The sequence below is a fragment of the Ovis aries genome, chromosome 2 (genome assembly GCF_016772045.2).
Source record: "Ovis aries strain OAR_USU_Benz2616 breed Rambouillet chromosome 2, ARS-UI_Ramb_v3.0, whole genome shotgun sequence".
Taxonomy (NCBI): Eukaryota; Metazoa; Chordata; class Mammalia; order Artiodactyla; family Bovidae; genus Ovis; species Ovis aries.
The window spans coordinates 41,248,702-41,274,726 of record NC_056055.1 but is presented as its reverse complement, the minus strand read 5'-3'; the positions used below and the strand labels follow the sequence as shown (position 1 = coordinate 41,274,726).

General features: G+C 37.6%; 1 protein-coding gene across 2 annotated transcripts in view; it reads left to right on the top strand.

Annotated features, from left to right (window-relative positions):
- The window catches only part of ADAM7 (ADAM metallopeptidase domain 7), a 52,580-nt gene that overhangs the window by 5,642 nt on the left and 20,913 nt on the right, over positions 1 to 26,025 (top strand). For both annotated transcript variants that reach the window (XM_060410890.1, XM_042243125.2), the window contains exons 4-14: positions 5,166 to 5,244; positions 6,828 to 6,904; positions 8,708 to 8,900; positions 10,478 to 10,531; positions 11,921 to 11,992; positions 15,123 to 15,292; positions 19,235 to 19,319; positions 20,953 to 21,083; positions 22,647 to 22,821; positions 24,297 to 24,386; positions 25,323 to 25,518. In XM_060410890.1, coding sequence (XP_060266873.1) covers positions 5,166 to 5,244; positions 6,828 to 6,904; positions 8,708 to 8,900; positions 10,478 to 10,531; positions 11,921 to 11,992; positions 15,123 to 15,292; positions 19,235 to 19,319; positions 20,953 to 21,083; positions 22,647 to 22,821; positions 24,297 to 24,386; positions 25,323 to 25,518 — 1,322 coding nt within the window. The remainder of the gene's footprint in view (positions 1 to 5,165; positions 5,245 to 6,827; positions 6,905 to 8,707; positions 8,901 to 10,477; positions 10,532 to 11,920; positions 11,993 to 15,122; positions 15,293 to 19,234; positions 19,320 to 20,952; positions 21,084 to 22,646; positions 22,822 to 24,296; positions 24,387 to 25,322; positions 25,519 to 26,025) is intronic.

The window sequence follows — 26,025 nt, the reverse complement described above, 5'->3', positions numbered from 1 at the left end:
TATACACTGCTCTCCTGTTCCTAAATTACTTCCTAGCTGGGGCACCTGGAGTATGCTCACTTTAAGAGCTCATACATTAATGCTTTGTGAATCAGTGGAACAAAAGAAACTTGAAAACTAAATTTTTTAAAGTGACTTTTAAATTGTTGAAAATAGACATTAAATAGAGTTCTGCTAGAGAGGACTCTAAGGGATGGGAAGAATTTAGTTTATCAAGTTATTTTGTGTACCTTAAATAATTCTAATGCATTAAACTTTCTTCATTAGCTCTCCTCACAACTGTTGCTGCTGTTTTTGTTGAATTTCCACTTCTTTTCTGTTGGTCCTACACACAATAGCTCTTCCTCCCAGACTCAAACATTGAAATCATGAAGAATTGTCAAATGAGTAAAATATAACTCATGAAGAATTGTCAAATGAGTAAAATATAAGGATAACTCCACTGAAGAATTGAGACTCTGGCCTATTAGCTAAAAAAATTAAGTAAATTAAATAAACAACAACAAAATCTCCTTCCACTTTGAATCTCCCACTGGACAAATGTACAGAAATATGAACCTAATAACATACTTATATTGATAATTTGTTCAAAATCTGCATATTCTAACATCCTCAGGATGGAAGGAAGCTAACATTTATTGAGAAATTTCTATGTGCCTTTCCTCAAAGTTCCCTTTTAGTCCCCTAAAGTTCTGAAAGTGTTAACCTCTGCATCCATTGAAATGTCCACATGGTAATTTATACTGATTGATATTTGAATGTTAAACCATACTTGCATCCTTATGATAAAACCCTCTTTGCTGTATTCAGTTCACTTAGATTTTGTTGAAGGTTTTTGAAACCATGTTAATGATGAATATTATTAAGCATTTCTACATTTTTGTGGTTTGTCACATTTTTATATTAACATTATGTTGGCCTCAAAAATGAGTTAGGAAGTATTCTCTCTTCCTATATTTCCCAAAGGATGTCAGTTTTAGAATGTTTGATGGAATTTATGAATGAAACTACCTGTGCCTTGAGGATTTGTGTATGTGGGGGGGGAGTGGTTTTATTATTACAAATTCAATTTTATTCAGAGAGGGTTATTCAAATTTTTTACTTCACTTTGTATCAGTTTTAAATTGTAATTCACAAGAAAAATGCACATTCATGTAAGATGTCAAATTTTTGGTATAAAGTGTTTTTTATAATATTCTTTTATTATTCCTTTAATATCTATAGTATCTGATAACACTTTTATAATTTCTAATGCTGGTAATCTGAGTTCCCCATCCTTTTCTCTCGACAAATATGAAGAGGTTTATCAGTTAGTTCATCTGTTCAAGTAGCCAAAATTTGGATTTGTTCATTATTGCTCTAATCTATTTATTTCACAGAATCCATCTATTATCTTTATTATTTAATTTTTCTACTTATCTAGGGTTTACTTTTCTCTTTTTATGGAAACATTTCATCTTTTCTGTCATAAGTATTTAAACTATTTTAAACCATAATATTTCCTTCAAGTATTAATTTACATGCATCTAAAAAACCTTGACATGTTTTATTTTTATTATCATTCTTTACAAAATATTTTCTAATTTCTTTTGAGACTTCTTCTTTGACTCATGGATTACTTAAGCGTGTGTTATTTACTTGATACCAATATCTGATAGTCTATGGTATAACCTTTGTCAAGATTTGTATGATATCATTTTTTAAATAAAAATTTATTGCAATTTGTTTTATAGCCAAACCTATGTTCTAACTCATTAAACATATCATATGCCCTTGGGAAAAACAAATATTTTTCAGTTACTGGATGAAGAGTTCTAGGTTAATAGAATTATTTAGGTCTTTTATTTTTACTTACATTACTCTTTTATTTGTTCTGTCAATTGCCAAGGGATGAGTATTAAAACATCCAATTATGATTAGAATCTTTATCCTTTGAATTTTTTAAATAACTGCTCTATGTATTCTGAAGCTTAGCAGTTAGATTCATTCATACTTATTATTGTTTTTTCTTTATGGTGGACTGACTCTTTTCTCATTATGTCATTATAAAATGTCACTCTTGCTGGGAAGTGTATTTTACCTCATATTAATACAGTTTAGCTCTGTCTTCACATGTTTACTGTTTCCATAATGTACGGTTTTTCATCCATTTTCTTCAACCTACCTGTGCTTTAACATTTAAAGTGTGTCTCCTGTAAGATGGCAAGTGGTTGGTTGCTGCCTTTTAGTGACTTCTGACACTATTTCTAATTGGAAAGTCTGCTTGCTAATTGGAAAGTTTAAGCCATTAACATTTAATGTAATGAATGATACATTCTAATGTTATGAATCAATGATTTGGCTGTATTTAATTTCTGTTTGTCTCTGTTTTTGTTTCTCTGGCTTTCTTTTCCTACTCTTCTTTGGATCTTTGAATTATTTGACTTCTTTTTTACTTTATCTACTGGCTTTTTGTTTATCTATTGTCTTTTTAGCAATATCTCTCTGCTTTAACTTAAAGTTTTTATTTTAGAGATTAAGATATATATTTACAGTTAATATTGTATGAAAGTGAAGTGAAAGTCTCTCAGTTGTGTCTGACTCTTTGCGACCCCATGGACTGTAGTACATGGAATCCTCCAGGCCAGAATACTGGAGTGGGTAGCCTTTCCCTTCTCCAGGGGTTCTTCCTAACCCTGGGATCGAACCCAGGTCTCCCACATTGCAAGCAGATTCTTTACCTTCTTTATCAGCTGAGGAACAAGGGAATATTGCATAATTTTTTATAAAATGTAAAAACTGCAATCATTTTAAGTCCATGTGTCATATGTACATGATACATATATCTTAATGCACATTAACCCAACAAGTACATAATTTGATAAAATATATGCTATACATATACATGTATTGGAGAAGGCAATGGCACCTCACTCCAGTACTCTTGCCTGGAAAATCCCATGGATGGAGGAGACTGGTAGGCTGCAGTCCATGGGGTCGCTAAGAGTCAGACAGGACTGAGCAACTTCACTTTCACTTTTCACTTTCGTGCATTGGAGAGGGAAATAGCAACCCACTCCAGTGTTCTTGCCTGGAGAATCCCAGGGATGGTGGAGCCTGATGGGCTGCTGTCTATGGGGTCGCACAGAGTTGGACACGACTGAAACGACTTAGCAGCAGCAGCAGCATATACATGTATATCATATATACATATATGATATATAATATCACAAATATTTTCCATTAATTTTGGCACTTAAGGCAAGAGATTTTTCCTTAGATAATATTTTTCCTAGGTTCTTCTCAAAATGATGCAGTTTTAGAGCTTCCAGGATTGTTTCTGTTTCTTTTGCTGCCTGTACCACACCCTGAAATCTAGATAGAGAGTCTTCTCATGTGACTGGGATTGATTTTTGCTTATCTTTAGCATAAGAGGATCTTGCTGAGAATTGAAAGCAGCCTAGAGGCATCCAGAAATGGTATAGACCTAACAGAAGCAGAAGATATTAAGAAGAGGTGTCAAGAATACACAGAAGAACTGTACAAAAAAGATCTTCACAACCCAGATAATCATGATGATGTGATCACTAATCTAGAGCCAGACATCTTGGAATGTGAAGTCAAGTGGGCTTTACGAACAAAGCTAGTGGAAGTGATGGAATTCCAGTTGAGCTATTTCAAATCCTGAAAGATGATGCTGTGAAAGTGCCGCACTCAATATGCCAGCAAATTTGGAAAACTCAGCAATGGTCACAGGACTGGAAAAGGTCAGTTTTCATTCCAATTCCAAAGAAAGGCAATGCAAAAGAATGCTTAAACTACTGCACAATTGCACTCATCTCACATGCTAGTAAAGTAATGCTCCAAATTCTCCAAGCCAGACTTCAGCAATACGTGAACCATGAATTCCCTGATATTCAAGCTGGTTTTAGAAAAGGCAGAGGAACCAGAGATCAAATTGCCAACATCCACTGGATCATGGAAAAAGCAAGAGAGTTCCAGAAAAACATCTATTTCTGCTTTATTGACTATGCCAAAGCCTTTGACTGTGTGGATCACAATAAACTGTGGAAAATTCTGAAAGAGATGGGAATACCAGACCACCTAACCTGCCTCTTGAGAAATCTGTATGCAGGTCAGGAAGCAACAGTTAGAACTGGACATGGAACAACAGACTGGTTCCAAATAGGAAAAGGAGTACGTCAAGACTGTATATTGTCACCCTGCTTATTTAACTTCTATGCAGAGTACATCATGAGAAATGCTGGACTGGAAGAAACACAAGCTGGAATCAAGATTACCGGGAGAAATATCAATAAACTCAGATATGCAGATGACACCACCCTTATGGCAGAAAGTGAAGAGGAGCCAAAAAGCCTCTTGATCAAAGTGAAAGAGGAGAGTGAAAAAGTTGGCTTAAAGCTCAACATTCAGAAAACGAAGATCATGGCATGCGGTCCCATCACTTCATGGGAAATAGATGGGGAAACAGTGGAAACAGTGTCAGACTTTATTTTGGGGGGCTCCAAAATCACTGCAGATGGTGACTGCAGCTATGAAATTAAAAGACACTTACTCCTTGGAAGAAAAGTTATGACCAACCTAGATAGTATATTCAATAGCAGAGACATTACTTTGCCGACTAAGGTCTGTCTAGTCAAGGCTATGGTTTTCCTGTGGTCATGTATGGATGTGAGAGTTGGACTGTGAAGAGGGCTGAGCGCCGAAGAATTGATGCTTTTGAACTGTGGTGTTGGAGAAGACTCTTGAGAGTCCCTTGGACTGCAAGGAGATCCAACCAGTCCATTCTGAAGGAGATCAACCCTGGGATTTCTTTGGAAGGAATGATGCTAAAGCTGAAGCTCCAGTACTTTGGCCACCTCATGCGAAAAGACTCATTGGAAAAGACTCTGATGCTGGGAGGGATTGGGGGCAGGAGGAGAAGGGGACGACAGAGGATGAGATGGCTGGATGGCATCACGGACTCGATGGACTTGAGTCTGAGTGAAGTCCGGGAGTTGGTGATGGACAGGGAGGCCTGGCGTGCTGCGATTCATGGGGTTGCAAAGAATCGGACACGACTGAGCGACTGTACTGAACTAGAGGCATCTCTCTCACATAATAAGTTTTATCTGTTCTCTTATTAGAATAAATGAATCTCACCATCTCCCTGTCCTCTTTTCCAGGGAGCTTTTAGCCTTAAATTACAGTGAGACGTACTACTCCACAAAAGGAGAGGAAATCACCAAACATCCTCAGATCACGGTATCTTACAGGACCTTCCTCTATCTCTTCTTTGAAAATATTATTTCCTTGCATAATTTTGAAACCATTCTAGCTTTACAAGTAGTTGCAGAAAGTGTTACATCAGAATCAGAAAGTTGTGGGAAGTGTTAGTTAAAAAATAATAATCATAAATAATTTTTAAAAATTTTAAAAACTGAAGAGTAATTTGGTTCTATCAGCTCATGAGATCTTCTAAGCATTACTGTTCACTTGCTCTTCGCACTAATACTGGTCAAAGAGTGTGGGAAATAAATAGAGTAAGTATAAAATTTAAAAAAATAAATTAATCTTGCTTTGGCTACCATCACTGAATGATCCTAGAACAGAAGCTATGATCCTCTTAATGCTAAAGGAGGTTGATTACTGCCTAACAAGCAAATCAATGACTGCTAATGTATCTTATTGATTTCTCAGTACCAAAATGGTGTTACGTCTGGAAGAAGGGTAAAGCAGGACACCAAAGAAGTATGAGGTACCCTGATGGGGTAGTAGTTAAGCTAAAGGATAAAACTTAAAGATCTGAAACTATTTTAAAACCTCCATCTATTTGACTCTTATGTAAATCCAATCCCCTTGCCTGGTGCTTCTGATGCACCAACACTGAGTCCTCTCTTTCATTCTCTAAATGAGTTTTGGTTCATTTATTATAGCATTATTTCAGTGGATACAACTTCTGTTTTTATATTTATTTTCCATTTCAGAAGATGCCCACTGCAGCCTTCTAGCCAAGAATGACTTTATTCTCTCTACCAAATGTATACTTTTTAAACCATATCACCTCTATTGAAGGCAGTTATCAGCTATGAAATCTAAGTCATCATGCACTCTTTGCAAAATAGAACAGTAAGAAAGCTGGGTTACATTCTTCTACAAAGGGAGTGGATATTAGTCTGTGAGGGTCTGAGGTCTAGGGCCATAAAAATTGTCACACATAGACAGGAAGTGAACAGAAGGAATTGATGGAAAGAGAAATTATCGGTGGAATCACCATGAATGGAGCACCAAGGAGGAAGTAATACAGATACCAAATGATCGAAGCAGAGAGGCAGGGAAGTCATGAAGGAACCTGGTTAGTGACTGAGACCTAATTTTTGTGATCATCAAAAACTTTGATTTGCTTTCATATGCAACAGGGGGAAATGGATAATGATAGCACAGGGAGGGTAGTTTGATAGAGGTATTAAGATGGATTAAGGGATAATATTTCTAAGGAAAAGGGTCACACTCTGAGGTTAGCATCAACTCATAGACTGTTAAAATTGTGAGGGAAGAATTTATATACTCTTTTAAACAAAATAATCAAGCAATTAAAAGGATTCTAAAGTAGCTTTAAAATCTTCCAACACAAGAATGCAATGAATGAATGCATTAATGAATATATCTTCCAACACAAGAATGCAATGAACAAATGCATTCATGAATATAAGTGTAATTTCTGAAAATAAAATAAAATAATGATTATTATGAATATAAATGTATTATGAATATAAAATGTATAGATATTAATATTTATATAATACCCAATCATGTACTTATGTCAACAGCCTCTTCATCTCTTTTAGGACCACTGTTTTTACCAAGGATCTATCTTACATGAGTTTGATTCTGCTGTCAGCATCAGCACATGTCATGGTCTGAGGTATGCACCATATCTTTCTACTTAAATGAGTTATTCTATGAATTTTCAAAGACATTCTCTTTTATTTTTTTAAAGACACTTCATACAGAAAAATTAATGGCAAAAGATACTGTATATTTTTGGCATGAATATCCAATCTAGCACATTTTTTATGTTCATTTTAGACAAAAAGATACAACATGCTCTAAACAAGACTGATTTTTCAATATATGATCAAGGAATTCAGAGCTGGAAGATAAGTGAGATTCATCCAGCCTGGCCTCTCATTTTATCAATCAGGATACTGACATCAGAGATTTGTTCCTGAACATTCATTTTGCTGGTGGTTGAACTCTGTCCCAAAATGAGCCTTCTACTTCCTAATCCTGTACATTCCTACCACATCACAGCACAATGCTTCACAACTTTTTACTAAATTAGGCAGTGTTTCCAGTCTCTGGAAAGTAAAAAATCAGAAGTAAAGCCGATATAAGTTGTCTCTAGATCTTGGGCTCAAGGACAAAGGAAGAAGATGTTGGAAAGCAAAGTAGAAAAACAAGGAACTTGTATGTTTATTTATGAGGATTTTATGTGTTCAGTTTTCAGTATTTCCAAGAATAAAAAACCCTTTAACAACACAATTACCACATAGCAGTGTCTGTACCTTCATATATTTACTCTTTAATTAATACATACAAATTCACAAAATTTTTGCATGAACTCAGACTTGCCAGGGGTCCTCAACCATGAGTGGGAATTGCTACTCTACTCATGCTTCAGAGGAAAGATGGAGCTGTCAAACTTCTGAAATCCAGATGAGTTGTCTCTTAGCAAGGAGTCACATGCCATATCACCTCTTGTTGTTGTTCAGTCTCTAAGTCATGTCTGACTCTTTGGTGATCCCATGGACTACAGCATACCAGGCTTCCCTGTCCTTCACTATCTTCAAGGATTTGCTCAAACTCATGTCCGTTGAGTCAGTGATGCCATCCAATCATCTCATCAGTATATCACCTCTTATTCACTCAGAATACCTGGCTACCTGCTGACATGAGGCCGTGACTCCACTGTTTCCCTTTCTTACTTTTTAAATTTTATTTAATTGGAGGATAATTGTTTTATAATATGTTTCCCTTTCTTAAAAAGGCAAACTCCATAAAGTGGAACAGAGAAATACTGTCCTAGAAATATCAATAACCTCAGATATGCAGATGACACCACCCTTATGGCAGAAAGTGAAGAGGAACTAAAAAGCCTCTTGATGAAAGTGAAAGAGGAGAGTGAAAAAGTTGGCTTAAAGCTCAACATTCAGAAATGTTTGACCATTTTTCCAGTGGTCATGTATGGATGTGAGAGTTGGACTGTGAGGAAAGCTGAGCACCGAAGAATTGATGCTTTTGAACTGTGGTGTTGGAGAAGACTCTTTAGAGTCCCTTGGACGGCAAGGAGATCCAACCAGTCCATCCTAAAGGAGATCAGTCCTGAATATTTATTGGAAGGACTGATGTTGAAGCTGAAACTCCAATACTTTGGCCACCTCATGTGAAAAGTTGACCCATTGGGAAAGGCCCTGATGCTGGGAGGGATTGGGGGCAAGAAGAGAAGGGGACGACCAAGGATGAGATGGCTGGATAGCATCACTGACTCGATGCACATGAGTCTGAGTGAACTCTGGAGTTGGTGATGGACAGGGAGGCCTGGCATTCTGTGATTCATGGGGTCACAAAGAGTCGGACACAACTGAGCGACTGAACTGAACTGAACTGAAAGTAGCAGTAAAATGAGAGAGATTGTAAATAGATATTGTATTCCCAATTTCCACAGGGGGTTCTTCAGGGTGAGAGATCAAAGATATCTCATTGAACCAGTGAAATATTCAGATGAGGGAGAACATTTGGTGTTCAAATATGACCCCTTGATTCAGCAGCCTGCCAATTATTCTTGTACAGAGCTCAACTTTACCAGGACAACTATTCCAAAGGATAATACTAAATCCCTGGAAGAGTCCAAAATGGAAGTGAGTGCTTTATTTTAAAATCATTTTTATCCCACGTCAAATGCCTCTTATTTTCCTTCTCATCTCAAAAGAGAGATTATAAGCCTAATGAAAGCAGTGTATATGCTACCTGAATCTGACTCTTCACTGTTTGAAATCTGAAATGTCAAATTTTGTTGTTCTTATCTTTATAGAAAGTGTTCATTTCCTATAGCAAATCTTAGTTTGTCTCACCAATTTCAAAGAAGGTGGATATCTACAACCCTAAATATATAGATTTATAGTATTAGAGCTAAACGTGGTTGGAAGGAATGAAATTTACACCTTGAAATCTCTCCTAAATATTCTTTTCTTTCCTTAGTCTTTCTTGTCACAGTTTTTGGGGGAGGAGTTGTTGGTGATAAACCAGATTATCTCCCTCACATCAAGCCGAATAGTCTAACTGTTAAGGTAGAATTTCTAGTGGAATGACACTACAATGATAGTCTTCTGTGTTTTAGGCTTTTCTATACTAGCTCGTTGGAGAAGGTGATTTCACCCCACTCCAGTACTTTTGCCTGGAAAATCCCATGGGCGGAGGAGCCTGCTAGGCTGCAGTCCATGGGGTCGCGAAGAGTCGGACACGACTGAGCGACTTCCCTTTCACTTTTCACTTTCATGCATTGGAGAAGGAAATGGCAACCCACTCCAGTGTTCTTGCCTGGAGAATCCCAGGGACAGGGGAGCCTGGTGGCTGCCGTCTATGGGGTCACACAGAGTTGGACACGACTGAAGCGACTTAGCAGCAGCAGGGGTAGCAGCAACCTAGCTCATATCATCTTAAATCTCCGCGAGGTGTTAGCCTTAAGATCTGTGAGTATTTGTCTTCTTCACATATCCATGGTTTAGGCTGTGTCTGAAACTTTCTAGATGCCTAAGAGGGGTTTTCTGATTAAATCAATCAATTAATAAATGATTAGTTAGCTCAGAAAAGAATAACTTAGTCAAATAGGTGAATGATATGCCTCTGGTTTATACTCAAGAGAATATGCATGTACCTAGCACCTGATACTGAAGGCTGAAAACTTAGAATTCCCTGGAACTGTGTTTTATAAAATAAAGATCTATAATTAGCAATGTTTTACAAGTTTCCTTGGAATTGAATTTCAACAAAGGGAGATTGGGAGACAGAGGAGTAGAAGGAATACAGTCAATCCTATTGACTGGTTATATGCCCTGCTCTCAACTATAGATGGCCTTTTTTACATGAACTTACTTAGTAAGTGTTTACTTTATAAAAGAAAAAAAAAACCCTAAATGTTAAAACCTGTATTCATGATTATTTACTTATAACTCTTATTTTACCTGAAAGACTAAACAAAGAAATGAAGGAATATAAAATATGGAATGTTGTTTCAGTTTCACTAAAACCTGATGAATAGAGCCACATGTTTTAATAACATAATGGGTTTTATTTACCTAAATTTCTAGAATTATTAGATATACTCTTGGACCTCACCTTACATAATACCAACATTTTTCACCTTGAAAATTTTAACTTAAAATGTTAAGATAAGAAATATTAACCATACTTCATTCAATTTTGCATTCATTTCCAGAGCAAGGAAAAAGAAAAGCATATTGAACTATTCATTGTTGCCGATGATAACGTGGTAAGTTTTCACTTAAACATTTGCTCTCTATTGTAGTTGTGATTTTTTAGCAAAGAGAAAGTAGTATTTTCATCAGAATTTAATTCCAGGTTCAGAGTTCTGTTTTTAGCTTCCCCGGACATATGTCAGAGACTGCGAAGAGTTGACTCATTGGAAAAAACTCTGATGCTGGGAGGGATTGGGGGCAGGAGAAGGGGACGACAGAGGATGAGATGGCCAGATGGCATCACCGACTCTATGGACGTGAGTCTGAGTGAACTCTGGGAGTTGGTGATGGAGAGGGAGGCCTGGGGTGCTGTGGTTCATGGGGTCGCAAAGAGTTGGACACAACTGAGCGACTGAACTGAACTGAACTGATAAGGTCCTTTGGGTAAACAGCAGACTAAGCCAAAGTAGAACCCTCCCTCTTCATTATAAACATAAGGAAATGATAAACAACTTACAAAAAAAATTGAAAACATGTTTACAGTCTGTACGTGGGTTTGTGCTCAATTGCTCAGTCGTGTTTGACTCTTTGCCACCCCATGGACTGTAGCCCGCCAGGCTCCTCTGTCCTTCCCAGGCAAGAATGTTGCAATGTGCTGCCATTTCCTTCTTCAGAGGCTCTTCTTGACCCAGAATTGAACCTGTGTGTCCTGCATTACTGGCAGTCTCCTGCATCACAAGCAGATTCTTTACTGCTAAGCCACCAGGGAAGCCCAAGTGGAAAGAAGTGGGGTGGACCAGTTTCTTGTCCTTCTCCATCATATCTCTGGCTCCAGGATGATCCTTGATTATATGCTCCTGAGCCTGTGGCCACCATGGATACAGGAGGGCTGATAAAGTTGTTGTTTTTTTGCAATATAGTGGTTGCTATGTAGCTTTAATAAGTCTTGTTATAAATATGGACTCTAAAGCAGCAGTCCCCAACCCATTTTGGCACCAGGAATTGGTATCTTGGAAGACAATTTTTCCATGGACCAGGAAACGGGGAGATGGTTTCAAGTGCATTACACTTATTGGGCACTTTATTTCTATTATTATTACTTTAGCTCCACCTCAGATCATCAGGCATTTGATCTCAGAGGTTGGGGACCCCTGCTTTAAAGAACAATTATCAGTTGGCTTAATAAATAAGTATAATGTTATATAACGTAATGTGAAGAGGGAACAGAGTTATAAAGAAACACCTTAAAATAGTGCCAAGTTAAAGCTGCCTTTAGAAACTGCTATATCTGGTTATTTTATATTAAAAGTGTATTTCTGCATAAGTTGTCTAGATTTTTCAGCTCACTGGAAGGAAAGCCAATGAATTTTTTCTTTGAAATATACTATGATGGGAATAATTTTGTTGAAATTGCATTCAGTTTCTATGATCGATGAATGTTAATTGAATGTCTATTTTTCCAGTATCGCAGAAATAGTCAACCTCACAGTAGACTGAGGAACCGAGTTTGGGGAATGGTCAATTTTGTCAACATGGTAAGATTTGACACAGTTTGAATCAAGCCAAAAACACAAATGAAAGAAACTTTAGGCGAGATCTCTGCTGGATTTTTGTAGTAATCCTGATACTGATACAACCCAAAATATAATTTACCAAGGTGGCTAATTAACAAAATTCCATTGGGAAAAAAAAAAAAAATCAAAGCAACAAATGAATCACAACTGCAAGTTTTAAGTTTTCTAAGTAAATGACATTTAATATTTAGATAAGTTTCAAACATTCATTACTAAGCACAAAATTTACAAGGCAGTGTACAAAGACTTGACTACCCACCATGAATAATAAAACCCATTCTTTCAAATTACTGTTCCGTGACCTTGCATTGTATAGCAAAAGGGCTTTCAAGCACTAATTTATAGTCCATCTTCAGACAGAGAGATCAGGGGAAATATTTCTATAAAAAGCAGCAGAATGATTACTTTGTCTAACTTAGAATGAACTAGAACCCTTTTAAATGAATAATACTGTGAGTTTTACACATCTTTTAAAAACTGACTCCTTTTGAGTTAGCCAGCTCCTTTACTAGGATAAAGACGGCCCCCCAAAAAAACACTGTAGAAATCACCCCTTTTGGTCAGTGATTTTTTTCATTCATCAGCTGATCTGTTTCTAGTTTTTCACTAGAATGTTTGGGAACCTGAACCAGCCCTAACTGTGCACTGAATTCCCAGGTTAAGTGAAGCCACCAGTTTTGCTCTGCAGATAGGGGAAGTCATGAGCTGACCTCTATTCAAATTCTACTGGGCCTAGGGCTGTTGAATGGGCTATGAAGATTCCATGGTGAGGGTCCCTGGTCAGACAGATTGAAGTCTATATTTAGCAATGAGCGGGGCTGCAAATCAGATTCTCTGCTTGGGCACAGCAGGAGAAGCAGCTCTGAAGCTGGTAAAGCTCTGTTGGCTGTCTTAAGTCAAATTGATCCCCTTTCCTAGCTGAACAGGATCACTGACTTGGCTTGAAGACTATTAGCTGCCCATCTCTTAGGCTGAGCACTGCTGGGATGCCCATCTTTCAGGGGTTTTCACCAGTCCGGAAGGGGCTTTGCTCTGGGGGAATGTCAAGGGCTGCTTCTCCTATTTCTTGCAGTTATCTTTATTACTCCCCAAACATGGATCCAAATATAACACAGATCTATCTCCCTCCTTGAGTTCCCATCCCTAAACTGTTGCACATTGCTGAATTTGTACTAAATATTTTCAGTTCAGTTCAGTGATATTTTCTTACTGGAAGAGAATATATCCAGAGAATGGCAAATATTGTTTCCATTTGCACTCGATTACAATTTTATGAACCTGAAGTCCACCCAAGAAGGTAGAGAGTCCAAAGAATCAGATTAAGAAAAAATCTTACAGGACCTAACTCATCAAGAAAGACAAAGGAGTGGACATCTAGTTAGGTTTGAGATCATGGTTTAGCTTAAGAGTTTATGAAAACCATAGTTCTTCATGGTTATGAAATGACCATGAATCATGATTATTGTGTTGGCACATGAAATTCTATATAGTCATATTATGCAGGTTAAAAAAAGTGAAAAATTAATACACAATTATTATTATAGCAATGATGTGAATATTAAACTTATTAATAATCAGTTACATCTTCTATGAATATTATCAAGTTGACCTCTCTATTTCTGTTCTTAACTCAGTGTCTATAGTTTATCATCCACTCCTCCTTTAAACTGACTTGTACTGGCTATATTGAAATATAAAATTAATTTATCACATAGTTCTTTGTCTCAAAATCTTCATAATATTTGCTTTAATTCTTTCTGTCCTGGCATCAAAGTATCTATCAACTATGTGTTTACAAAAGCAGATGGGAATAAGGGTGAGAAGGCTTGAGCTACAACTATTTTTGTCTGCTTCGAAGCTTTGAGCAATTCCCAATAAGTTTTCTTACACAACAAAGTAATTCCAAAAATCAAACATGGAGCACAAACATGACACCTAAGTTACTATTTTTTTTTCTTTTTAATTTCTACAAGTTTTTATTGGTGGAAAATTTTAATCATATACAAAGTAAGCAGAACAGTATAATGAACCTCTATATATCCATCATCCAATTTCAACAATTATCATCATTCTACTCTTTGTCAATATCACTAGCCAATGCCTACCACTTGCATTATTATTATTGTACTTTTACAAGTTTGGGGAGGTAAATTCAATACTTTGAAATACACAAGTCTGCATTCTTCTTCTTCTTATTTTACAGGTTTGAGAGTAGTAAGTTCAATAGTTTGAAATGCACAAGTCTTAGCTATAAAAATTTGAATAATGAATCCACCTATGTGAGCCACACTCCTATGACCATAATAGAATCCATTTCCCACAAAATTCCTGTATCCCTAGGAGTAACCTGCTGGCTCTCCACACCACTTTTCTGAAAAATTTCACTGTAGATTAAGTCTAAGAGCTTCACACAAATGGAATTACACCATGTGTCCTCGTCTGTGTCTGACTTCTCTTGCTTAGCACAGTGCCTGAGATGCATTCATGTTGCTGTGTGTGTATTGGTGGTTTGTTCTCTGACATTTCCAGGTAGTTTTCTAGGGTATGGAAATCACAATTTGTTCACGCATTCTCCCATTGATATTCATTTGAGTAGTTTCCAATCTAGGCTACTGTGAATGAAGCTGTTATGAACATTTTTGCATAAATCCCTTTGCAGACAATGCAATATCAACATTCTAGTCTACTTCCAAACCAACTCATGACCTCAGTAGAGATATGGATAAGGAATATTCATTCCATTGTGTGCCAGGATTCATAAATTCATTTTTTCAGGCTAGGTATTATCTCAGAGCTTTACTTATGTATTTATTTTAGACATATCCTGAGCCCAGTGCCTATCAGAATTATAATTCAAAGAGAATCTGATGTTTTTAGTCAAGTTTCTTGGTTGGCCATGGCGGTTCACCCAATATTCTGGATGACTCAACCTCATATTCTGTTTCAATACAACTATTTATAAACTGAGGCCTGAACTTTTGACTATGTACTTCACACATCAAAATTACTTTTTTAATATAAAGAAATATAGTCACAATAAAGGATCCTTCTGCAGTTTGACATTGTGAAAAATTGTTTCTCCTTTGAACAGATTTATAAAACCTTGAACATTCATGTGACATTAGTTGGCCTTGAAATATGGACAAATGGAGACAAAATAGAGGTAGATTCAAACATAGAAACTACCTTACTGCGTTTTTCAGCTTGGCAAGAAATAATCCTTAAAAAAAGGAAAACATTTGATCACAGTATGTTACTCAGGTATGTAACTGCTCTATTTTTCTGCATATTAGATGGATTATTTTCAAAAAGAAAATAATACAAACAAACTAAAATATTTTTAAAGCAGTTGACTTTTGGATAAAAGCCACAGGAATAAAATATTATGTGTGGTTATAGAAAATTTCCAAATGACCTTGTAAATGATCTTTTTCCTAATAATGGTCTTTCAGCATCTCTTTTGATGTCCTTACAGCTACTATGTAAGGGTGGTACCAGCTTTACCTATTCCATCTACCTGTAATCCCAGTATTTCTCTTAAGGCCTACAAAACAGCCCACAAATACACTTTATAGAGATTTCTTCAAGAAAATTGGAGCTATCAAGGGAACATTTCATGAAAGGATAAGCATGATAAAGGACAGAAAACAATAAGGACCTAACAGAAGCAGCAGAGATTAAGAAGAGGTGGCAAGAATACACTGAAGAACTATGCAAAAAAGGTCTTCATGACCCAGATAACCATGATGGTGTGATCTCAACTAGAGTCAAGCATCCTGGAGTGTGAAGTCAAGCAGGCCTTAGGAAGCATTACTATAAACAAAGCTGGTGGAGGTGATGGAATTCCAGCTGAGCTATTTCAAATCCTAAAAGATGATGCTGTTGAAGTGTTGCACTCAATAGGCCAGTAAATTTGGAAAACTCAGCAGTGGCCACAGGACTGGAAAAAGTCAGTTTTCATTCCAATCCCAAAGAGGCAATTTCAAAGAATGTTCAAATTACCATACAGTTGTGCTCATTTCACATGCTGTTAAGATTATGCTCAAAATCCTTCATGCTAGGTTTTAGCAGTATATGAACAGAGAGCTTCCAGATGTATAAGCTGGATTTAGAAAAGGCAGAGGAACCAGAGATCAAATTGTCAACACCCACTGGATCATAAAGAAAGCAAGGGAATTCGAGAAAAACATCTACTTCTTCTTCATTGAATATAGATCACAACAGACTCTGAAATATTCTAAAAGAGATGGAAATACCAGCCCACCTTGCCTGTCTCCTGTGAAACCTGTATGCAAGTCAAGAAGCAACAGTCAGAACCTTACATGGAACAACTGACTGGTTTAAAATTGGGAAAGAAGTACAACAAAGCTGTATATTGTCACCCTGCCTGTCACATGCAGAGCACATCATGCCAAATGCCAGGCTGGATGAATCACAAGCTGGAATCAAGATTTCCAGGAGAAATATCAACAACTTCAGATATGCAGATGTGTATGTGTGCTAAGTTGCTTCAGTTGTGTCCAGTTCTTTGCTACCTTGTGGACTGTAGCCCATCAGGCTCCTCCTCTATCCATGGGATTCTCCAGGCAAGAATACTGGAGTGGGTTGCTTTGCCCTCCTCGAGGTGATCTTCTTGACTCAGGGATAGAACCTACATCTCTTAGGTCTCCTGAATTGGCAAGTGGCTTCTTTACCACTCACACCACCTAGAAGCCCAGATATGCAGATGATACCACGCTAATGGCAGAAAGTGAAGAGAAACTAAAGAGCTTCTTGATGAGGGTGAAACAGAAGAGTTAAAATGCTGGCTTAAAACTCAACATTCAAAAAGTAAGATTATGGTATCTGATCCTATCACTTCATGGCAAGTAGAGGGGAAAAAGTGAAAGCAGCAGCATATTTTCTTTTCTTGGATTCCCAAGTAACTGTGGATGGTGACTGCAGCCGTGAAATTAAAAGACTTGTTCTCCTTGGAAGGAAAGCTATGACAAACTTAGACAGTGTATTAAAAACTATAGAGACATCATTTTGCCAACAAAGATGTGTATAGTCAAAGCTATGGTTTTTCCATTAGTCATGTAAGGATGTGAGAGTTGGATCATAAAGAAGGCTGAGTGCCAAAGAATTGATGCTTTTGAATTGCAGTCTTGGAAAAGACTCTTGAGAGTCCCTTGGACTGAAAGAAGATCAAACCAGTCAATTCTAAAGGAAATTAACCCTGAATGTTGGAAGGACTGATGCTGAAGCTGAAGCTCCAATACTTTGGCCACCTGATGCAAAGAGTTGACTCATTGGAAAAGACCCTGATTCTGGGAGGGCAGGAGGAGATGGGGGCAACAAAGGCTGAGATGATTGGATGGCATCATTGACTCAAAGGACATAAGTTTGAGCAAACTCCAGGAAATAGTGAAAGACAGGGAAGTCTAGCGTGCTCTAGTCCATGGGGTCACAAAGACTCAGACATGACTTGGTGACTGAACAACAATAACAACAGCATTATCTCAATGTTAACTTTCAGTCTGAGCTCAGAACTATGAAGCTTGCAAGGCGCATAGTCAGAGCTTAGGTCTAGTTATTTGGCAGATTGATGAGCAAACCAGAACTCCAGATATCATTTCTGGTATCACAATGACTGTAACACATAGTTCCAGGGGAATAACTGTATCTGGTTTAGTTTCACACATTCAGGTTACTACTATGTCCCAAAATCATGGGGGGTAAGCTGAAATATCATCATGACCTTCATAGCAGGCAAGGACCATGCCTAATCCATTGATGTATGTCTTAAAATACTTAATAAGTTAGTCTAGGAATATTAATTTGTTTTATGTAGACAAACTTTTACTTCCACGACTGTCTCTTATTCTGAGCAGTAGCTTCACACACTAATACTATGTCTACAAATAGGAATATGGGGAGGGGAATGCTAAATGTTTAACTGGCCATCATATTTGGACTCAAAGGACATAAGTTTGAGCAAACCAAACTTATATGTTGGGTTTCTTATATCTCTTCCTTCTATATTCACATAGATCTAGAAGTGATTGGATACCGTATATGACATTATCATGCTGTGACTTTTGGTTTTCAGTGACGATGAGCTAAGTTAGAATCCAGATGGTGCTTTCTCTGGTGGTTCATCTCCATAGCTGATATCCTCTCAAGATCCCCAGAGTCTGGAAAGATCAGAATCCTAAATTCTTCCAAGATGCATAGTCAAATACTAAGACTTTTAAATATAGGGAGAAAAATATTTCAGTAGTGAAGACAGAAAAATAGCATCTCTTCTTGATGAAAAAATTTGAAGACTGAGAGTGGTCGCCTGACCTGACAACCTTTTTTGTATTTGAACTCTCCGTATTATACTCTGAGTTTCCTTGGTGGCTCAGACGGTAAAGAATCCGCCTGCGATTCGGGAAACCTGGGTTCAGTCCCTGGGTTGGGAAGGACCCCTGGAGAGGTAACAGCTACCCACTCTAGTATTGTGGCCTAGAGAATTCCATGGACTGTATAGTCCATGGCATAGCAAACAGTTGGACATGACTGAGTGACTTTTACTTTCACTTTATTACACTCTAAGAATGGCCCTCCAACCTATGATAGTTCTTTTTAGAGTGGTAAAACTCTAAATGTTCTTCTTGAAAGCATATGAGATTTGGGCCCCTTTAGAATACGCATCTACATCTGTCTTTTTAGACAATCCAGGAATAGGCCTTTTTTACATGACAAGTGTTTTTAAAATATCTGATAATAGTTATCAAATTCTCTATGAGTTTCTATGGTTAATTATTTTTGTTTTAATTTTCAAGCTCAGCAAACTAACCATGATGCTGAGTCTGTTCATGATGCTGCATTTTCCCCTCTGAACCCTTTTAAATATTTCTGTCTTTTAAGTGACCTTATCCAAAGTTGAGTGTAGGGCAAACTAAAGTTAAGTCAAATGGACTTTGACCTTATTATTATTTTTTTTTTGGAAAGGGCATTTTTATAATTTAATTTCAAGATTACATTGACTTTCTCAATGCCTCTAAAATGCCACAGGTTTAAAATGACCTTGATATCAACTAAGGTCATCCTCCATTTCAGAACTCCAGGAAAAAGAAAAGGCACTTTTCATGTACCAGGGTACTAGCACTGGGGGGTTCACTTCACTTCAGTCTTTGTGTTAATGGAACTACGGGTTTATTTGCATCTTGTTCATAGTGGAAAGTGGCTCTACGCACAGGCGCATGGAACTTCTTATCCAGGGGGGATGTGCCTGCCCTATTATTCCTCCAGTGTTGTTAAGGTGAGCTGTGTTTTATTTATGTTACATTACTTAATTAGAATGTTTACCTTAAATTACTGTAATTTTCTGTATTCTATTAAAAGGAACCACGTATGCATCTTATCATATATTCCTATCAAAATATGTCATGATGAAGCTGTCTTGTTTCTTTCTTAAGTGGGAAATGTATTATAAAAACTATAAATACATAATGAAGATAAGTCAGTGCTTTTCAGAATCTAAAAGAACATTGGATTTTGGATGATTCTTCCTGCCTTTGAAACCCTCTCTAGCATGATAAAAATAATCACACTGATAGAGTTTTGGTATATATTTCTATTTTTTTACTAAGTCAAATATGAAATCTGAAGATTTCAGTAGCAACTTTCTGTCAAACTCCTATTAATGGTATAAGCCTACTTCAAGGTTCTTACGTATGAAAAGCGTATTAAGTACTTATGTTAATATATGAATTAACATACAAAAACTAAGGAAGCTCTTTTGCCTATTACATATAGTTATTTATAAAGATGTGATGTACATAAAACTTGATGGCTGGTTTAGCAAGTGAACATAGTTGCTTTTATTCAGGAAATGTATAAACTACTTCAAATATCATATCTAGATGGCCTTACCATTCAATTTTAGCAAGCCTACCACTTACAAACTGCCAACACCCCTTGTTTACCTGATCCCTTCCCAAGTCACTAGGCTTCCAGTAAATTCTGTCCAAGTAACCCTAAGATAAGCTTTAAAATATCAAAATTGATTTCCTTTAGTGTCTTTACCTAGTTGTTGCTATGCTCAAGACAGTCTTGTAAGACCTTGAACTTAAAAGCTAGTACTTATTAAGATGACTATCTGATTTTTCATTCTCATGGTTCTTTTAATGATTATGATTTTGCCTATAGTATTTCAGAAATAAAATTTTGTATAATAGAGTCAAATTAATCTAATATAGGCTGTGCACTCCAATTATGACATTATAACCCATCCAGGATACATTTTAAATGTCATATGAGTAAGATGAAATTACCAAATTAGGGGTATTTTTCCTTTATAGTAACCTGATTCCCACCCCTCTTCAGAAATTAAAATTTTCCACTAACATAGAAATTAAAATATAAAATAGAACTAAGAAAAGTGATAGTAATCAACGCTGCCTTTGACTTTCCATTACTGATCTTCTGACTTTTTTCACAGTAGTAACTCTCTCCTCATGATTGTTATCACATTATTGCTTAATGTGAGATTATAAATGGAAAACCCTAAACTCACATATTTTTATTTTTATGCCCTTTGAATATCTAGTAATAGGAGATAATCAATAATGTTTATTTTACTGTTAGGATGTTAATTAATAAGTTTGAGCTATTTGTAAGAATGAGTCTATATAAAATCAATAATGACTATTGCTTCACATACAAAAAATACAAATGTTAGAGTTAGAGACCATAAAAAGGTTTTGTCCAACTTCATTATATAAGTGAGGAAATTAAGGTGCAAGAATGGAAGACAATTAAGTTCTTAATCTCTCAGATAAGATACTAATTAGCCAGAAGCTAGAAACCAGATCTTAGTGACTACTTCAAAGCTTATGTACTGTAGTGTGCTATTTTATAGAAGTTTTTAATGTAAGTTTTTTTGGCCTCAGGATCTTTTACCTGACGTCAGTGCAATTGCAAGCAGAATGGCACACCAGTTGGGTCATAACCTTGGGATGAGTCATGATGATTACCCATGTACCTGTGCTTTGGAAAAATGTGTGATGAACAGTGGTGGAAGGTGAGATTCCAACAATATGAGAAAATATTTCGATATCAGAGGAATGACTTTGATTAAAACTCAGTGTTATAGGGCTATATGGTTATTATATGGCTATGGTTTCCCTGGTGGCTTAGAGGGTAAAGAATCTGCCTACAATGCAGGCGGCCCAGGTTTGATCCCTGGGTCAGTAAGATCCTCTGGAAAAGGGAATGGCAACCCACTCTAGTATTGCCTGGAGAATCCCATGGACAGGAGGAGCATGGTGGGCTATAGTCTATGGGGTCACAACGAGTCTGACACAACTGAATGGCTAGCACTATGGTTATTATCTGGAATTTTCCTAATATATCCCGGGTAAGAACTTAGTAACTGATTTCTAATTTTACATCATTATCTACATAATTAGTAATATTTGGGAGGGAAACACACCATCTCCCTCAAATGTCTTCAAGACTTTAAAAATCCATCTGTAGTTAATCATTGTATCAATAATAATGAGCAGGGAGTCAAAACCAGAGGAAGATAGAAGGGAGGTGAGTTTCAATTTAAAAAGAAGTATATCGCATTCCTAGGATGTTTATGAAAATAAGTTGCTTCAAGAAACGTTATGGAGAACAGTTTTTGCCAGGTATCCTGTTAGCTAGTGCTTACTTTTTAAAAACTTGAACATGATTCAGTTCCTGTATTGAGAAGCTAGTAATCTTGCACACGTGATAGACAAAAATATAGATTATTTCAAGTGGAACAATAAGAAGTGACATGGAAACAGCAGGTACAGTTGGCCTAGATGTAGGCTTCAGGGGGCTTCCCAGGTAGGACTAATGGTAAAGAGCCTGTCTACCATTGCAGCAAACACAAGAGACGTGGGTTCAATATCTGGGCTGGGAAAATTCCCTGGAGGAAGGCATGGTGACCCACTCCAGCATTCTTGCCTGGAAAATTCCATGTACAGAGAAGCCTGGTGGGCTACAGTCCATAGGGTCGCAGAGGTGAACAGGGCTGAAGTGACTTAGCATGTACACACACAGGCTTCAGGAAGCATATTCTGGAAGATACATAGTCTGAATGTTTTCACTAAACTAGCCTGTGTTGGCTGTATTTCAAAAAGACATTTCATATAATAAAGAGCCCAGTTCCTGCTCTGCTGTAACAGTAAGGCAAGAATAAGAAAGGTAAATGGACTTTGAGTCCATCATTTCTATTTGTTTTGTTTTGGCTGCTCTGGGTCTTTGTTGCTGCCTGGGGGCTTTTCTCTAGCTGAGACGAGCAGGGACTACTCTCTAGGTGTGGTACATGGGCTTCTCATTGCAGTGGCTTCTCTTCTTGTGGGGTACGGGCTCTAGAGCACGGGTTCAGTAGTTGTGGCACATGGACTTTGTTGGCCTGAGGTATGTGGAATATTCCTGGATCAGGAACCGAACCCACGTCCCCTGCATTGGCAGGCAGACTCCCAACTACTGGACCACCAGAGAAGTCCTCTCTTTGTTTTTTTGTTCTCATTTCTTCATAGAATTTTCACAGCTGTTCTACCACTATGCATTGATATAATTAATCTTTATTTTTAACTTGTCCTATCTCTAGCATTCCTGCACTGAAATTCAGTAAATGCAGCAAAACCCAGTACCAGCAATTTCTCAAGGATTACAGGCCAACGTGCATGTTCAATGTTCCATTTTCTGACAAGTTTTCAGATTACCCATATTGTGGAAACAACAGGTTGGATGATGGAGAGGAGTGTGATTGTGGCCTTATTCAGGTATTTGCCAACAATGCTGTCTTTCAATTTACAAAGTGCCAACTCAGCTAGAACCTAGGCAGGGATGTAGCCATTAATCAACCATGGTAATCCTTGTAAAGCTTCAACAAATATGATTAAAAAAAAAAAAAGAATTGGAAACATGCTGTTGGGTAGCCTCTTTGCAAACTTCTTCCCAAGTCATGAATTGTGTGCAGTGATCTTGCCTCAGGTCCAAAGCGTTTCATTAGCCTGGTTTATATGCTAATTGACTCTTCTAGTGTGAAGGGCCCATAGGTCTCCTTAAGTCCGATCTGTCTTGCACAGTAGGATTTGTTCTACAAAATCCCTCACAGTCAGTTGAGTTTGACTCAGGGCCTTATGATGCTAGTCTATATCCCTGTTGACCAGTTGACATTATTAGAAAATTTAATTGAGCAGAAACCTTCCAAATGTACACAGATTTATAGCAGTCTTTGGAACCTTTAGAATAAGCCTTGCAGGCATATTTTAAATTAATTCTTAATCTGCTTTTCTCCTACATAGAAGCTCTTTCTTTCAAGAGCTCATCACATAGGTATGTGTCCTAGATAACGACTTCTCACATTATCAAGTGCTCATCATCATGTTGTTAGAATGTGGACTCTGATTCAGTGTGTCTGGAGTAGAACTGAGATCCTATTCCTACCAACCTGTAACATTGTGATGATGCTGGAAGTCCAAGGACCACATCTTTAGTAGCTGTGCTGTAGACATTGCACAATTCAAAAGAAGTGTAGTAAGATGGCCACAAAGAGACTCCATGATCAGAGTGGAGACTGTGACAGGTCCAGAGGTTACAGCTTCTAGTTTTCAAATGTCTAGGATTAAATGTGAAGAAAATCTTAACTTCAGAAACAGATGCTTTTGCCCGTGTGCATTGCTTGGAATACTGCTACAGCTTCATTCTAACACTTGAAATACCTTACTTCGGGGTTCCTAATTCAGGCCATGGACCAGTCTGTAGCCTGTTAGGAACTGGTCTGCACATCAGCAGGTGAGCAGTGCAAGAGTGAGCAAAGCTTCATTTGTATTTACAGCTGCTCCCATTGTTCACATTACCACCTGAGCTCTGCCTCCCATCGTATCATTGGAGGTATAATAAATATAATGCACTTAAATCATCCTGAAACCATCCCTCAAACTCTCAGTCCATAGAAAAAGTGTATTCTATAAAACTGGCCCCTGGTGCCAAAAAGGTCACAAACTTTGGGCTTGTGAGAATTCACTAGCTGTGGAGTACTGAACAGCTCCAAGGGAAGGAAACAAAATAAAAGTCCCAGACACTAGTTGTAAGCAGTAGCCTTTATACACATATCATAGTCAAGGACCATGCATTTAAATTGAACTCTGAAAAACAACTAAGGCTAAGTTCCACAGAATCACAGTAAATGAACTCTTTAAACAGGAGTCAAAGTACAAAGCACTTCTGATCTTTCATTTCTGATGATTGCCAGGACTGCACTAATCCTTGCTGTGATGCACGCAAATGTATGTTGAAGCCAGGGTTTACTTGTGCTGAAGGAGAATGCTGTGAATATTGCCAGGTAAGAGACTCTGCTAAGACTGGTTTCTCTATTTTCAGTTTATTAACTATACATAGAACCAAAGAGTTGTCTGATCACTGAGTGACCTTACATTACCAATCCCAGATTGCAGCCAGATATGCTGGTACTCAATAGAGCCTCTTCTGAAATGATCGGAGTTTTAAACCCTGATCTGTGCTGTGGTTTGGGAAGTGGAGAAGTGGGTAAGCAGTGCTTAGAATTTTCGAAGTGGAGTCATACAACCAACATTATTTTTGGTCTTTTTTCAATGACCACTAGCTGATTTCACCTTAGCTGAGGGGGGAAATGGCACCCCAACTTCAGTGAACTAACAGGGAAAACAGTTATACTGGAAGCCAGCAGCAGCAGTAACTAGTACCTAGAGATAGATCCCTAAGAAAGATTATCAGAAACCCAAATGCTTCTGTCCAAGGTTTCACTGACTCTTCCTTAATGCCACTGGATCATGAACTGAAAAAGGAAAGAAAGTGTGTTTAATTCATCTTCAAATCTCTGAAAACCCCAGAAAAATCAAATACATATTGATTTCTTGGGAGTGGAGATTTCTCATTATAGTCAGGGGTTCCCAGTCTTGTGTGTATGGTGGGCTGGGGGAGAGGGACGAAGGAATGGAGAAGGCAAGATGAGAAGAACACAAGCGCATTTCCCCATTTTATAACCATTCCAACTCTGCCCCAAGGCTGTTCTAATACCAAATTTCATTACCACCAGCTTGTCATTCCTAAAATTATATACAAGCCAAAAAAGAGTAATTCTCAGTGGAAAGGAGAAGGAAGTCATGATCTCATGACCCATCCTTAAAACTTCTTTTAGTTAAATTAAATGGGTCAACCTACTTACTTCCTCCTACCAACTGACCCTTCCTTGCCTGCCTAAGGTTGCTCAAGAATTAATCTCTTCATTTTTCTTCCACAGATGAAAAAAGCAGGGTCTATATGCAGACCAGCAAAAACTGAATGTGATTTCCCTGAGAGGTGCACTGGGCACTCTTCGGGGTGTCCTAAGGACCAATTCCAAGTAAATGGATTTCCTTGCAAGGATGCAAAAGGCTACTGCTTCATGGGGAACTGTCCCACCCATGATGATCAGTGCTCTGAATTGTTTGATCATGGTAAGAGACAATAACAGTGAATGATAGATAAAGATAATAGCCGCTATTTCTCTGTTACTGTCCTTTAGGAATTTGGGGGCAAGATTGGAGATAATGTCATTTATGGCAGATATGGCCTGGCACCTTTATAAATAATACCTTTAACATTCATTGATTTTACCTCTAATATTAATTGACTGGCTTCCCAGGTGGCTCAGTGGTAAAGAACCCACCTGTCAATGCAGGAGATGTAGGAGACACAGGTTCAATCCCTGGGTTGGGAAGATACCCTGGAGGAGGAAATGGCAATCCACTCCAGTATTCTTGCCTGGAGAATCCCAGGGACAGAGGAGCCTGGCAGGCTATGGTCCATGGAGTCTCAAAGTGTCAGACACAATTGAGCAACTGAGAACACACACACACATTAATTGACTATCTAAGTATGTGGGTTAAGGTATGTTTGTTTCTTTTTTATACTCATATTCCTTCCTAAAATATCCTCCTGAGGCAATAAGACAGTTTTAAAAT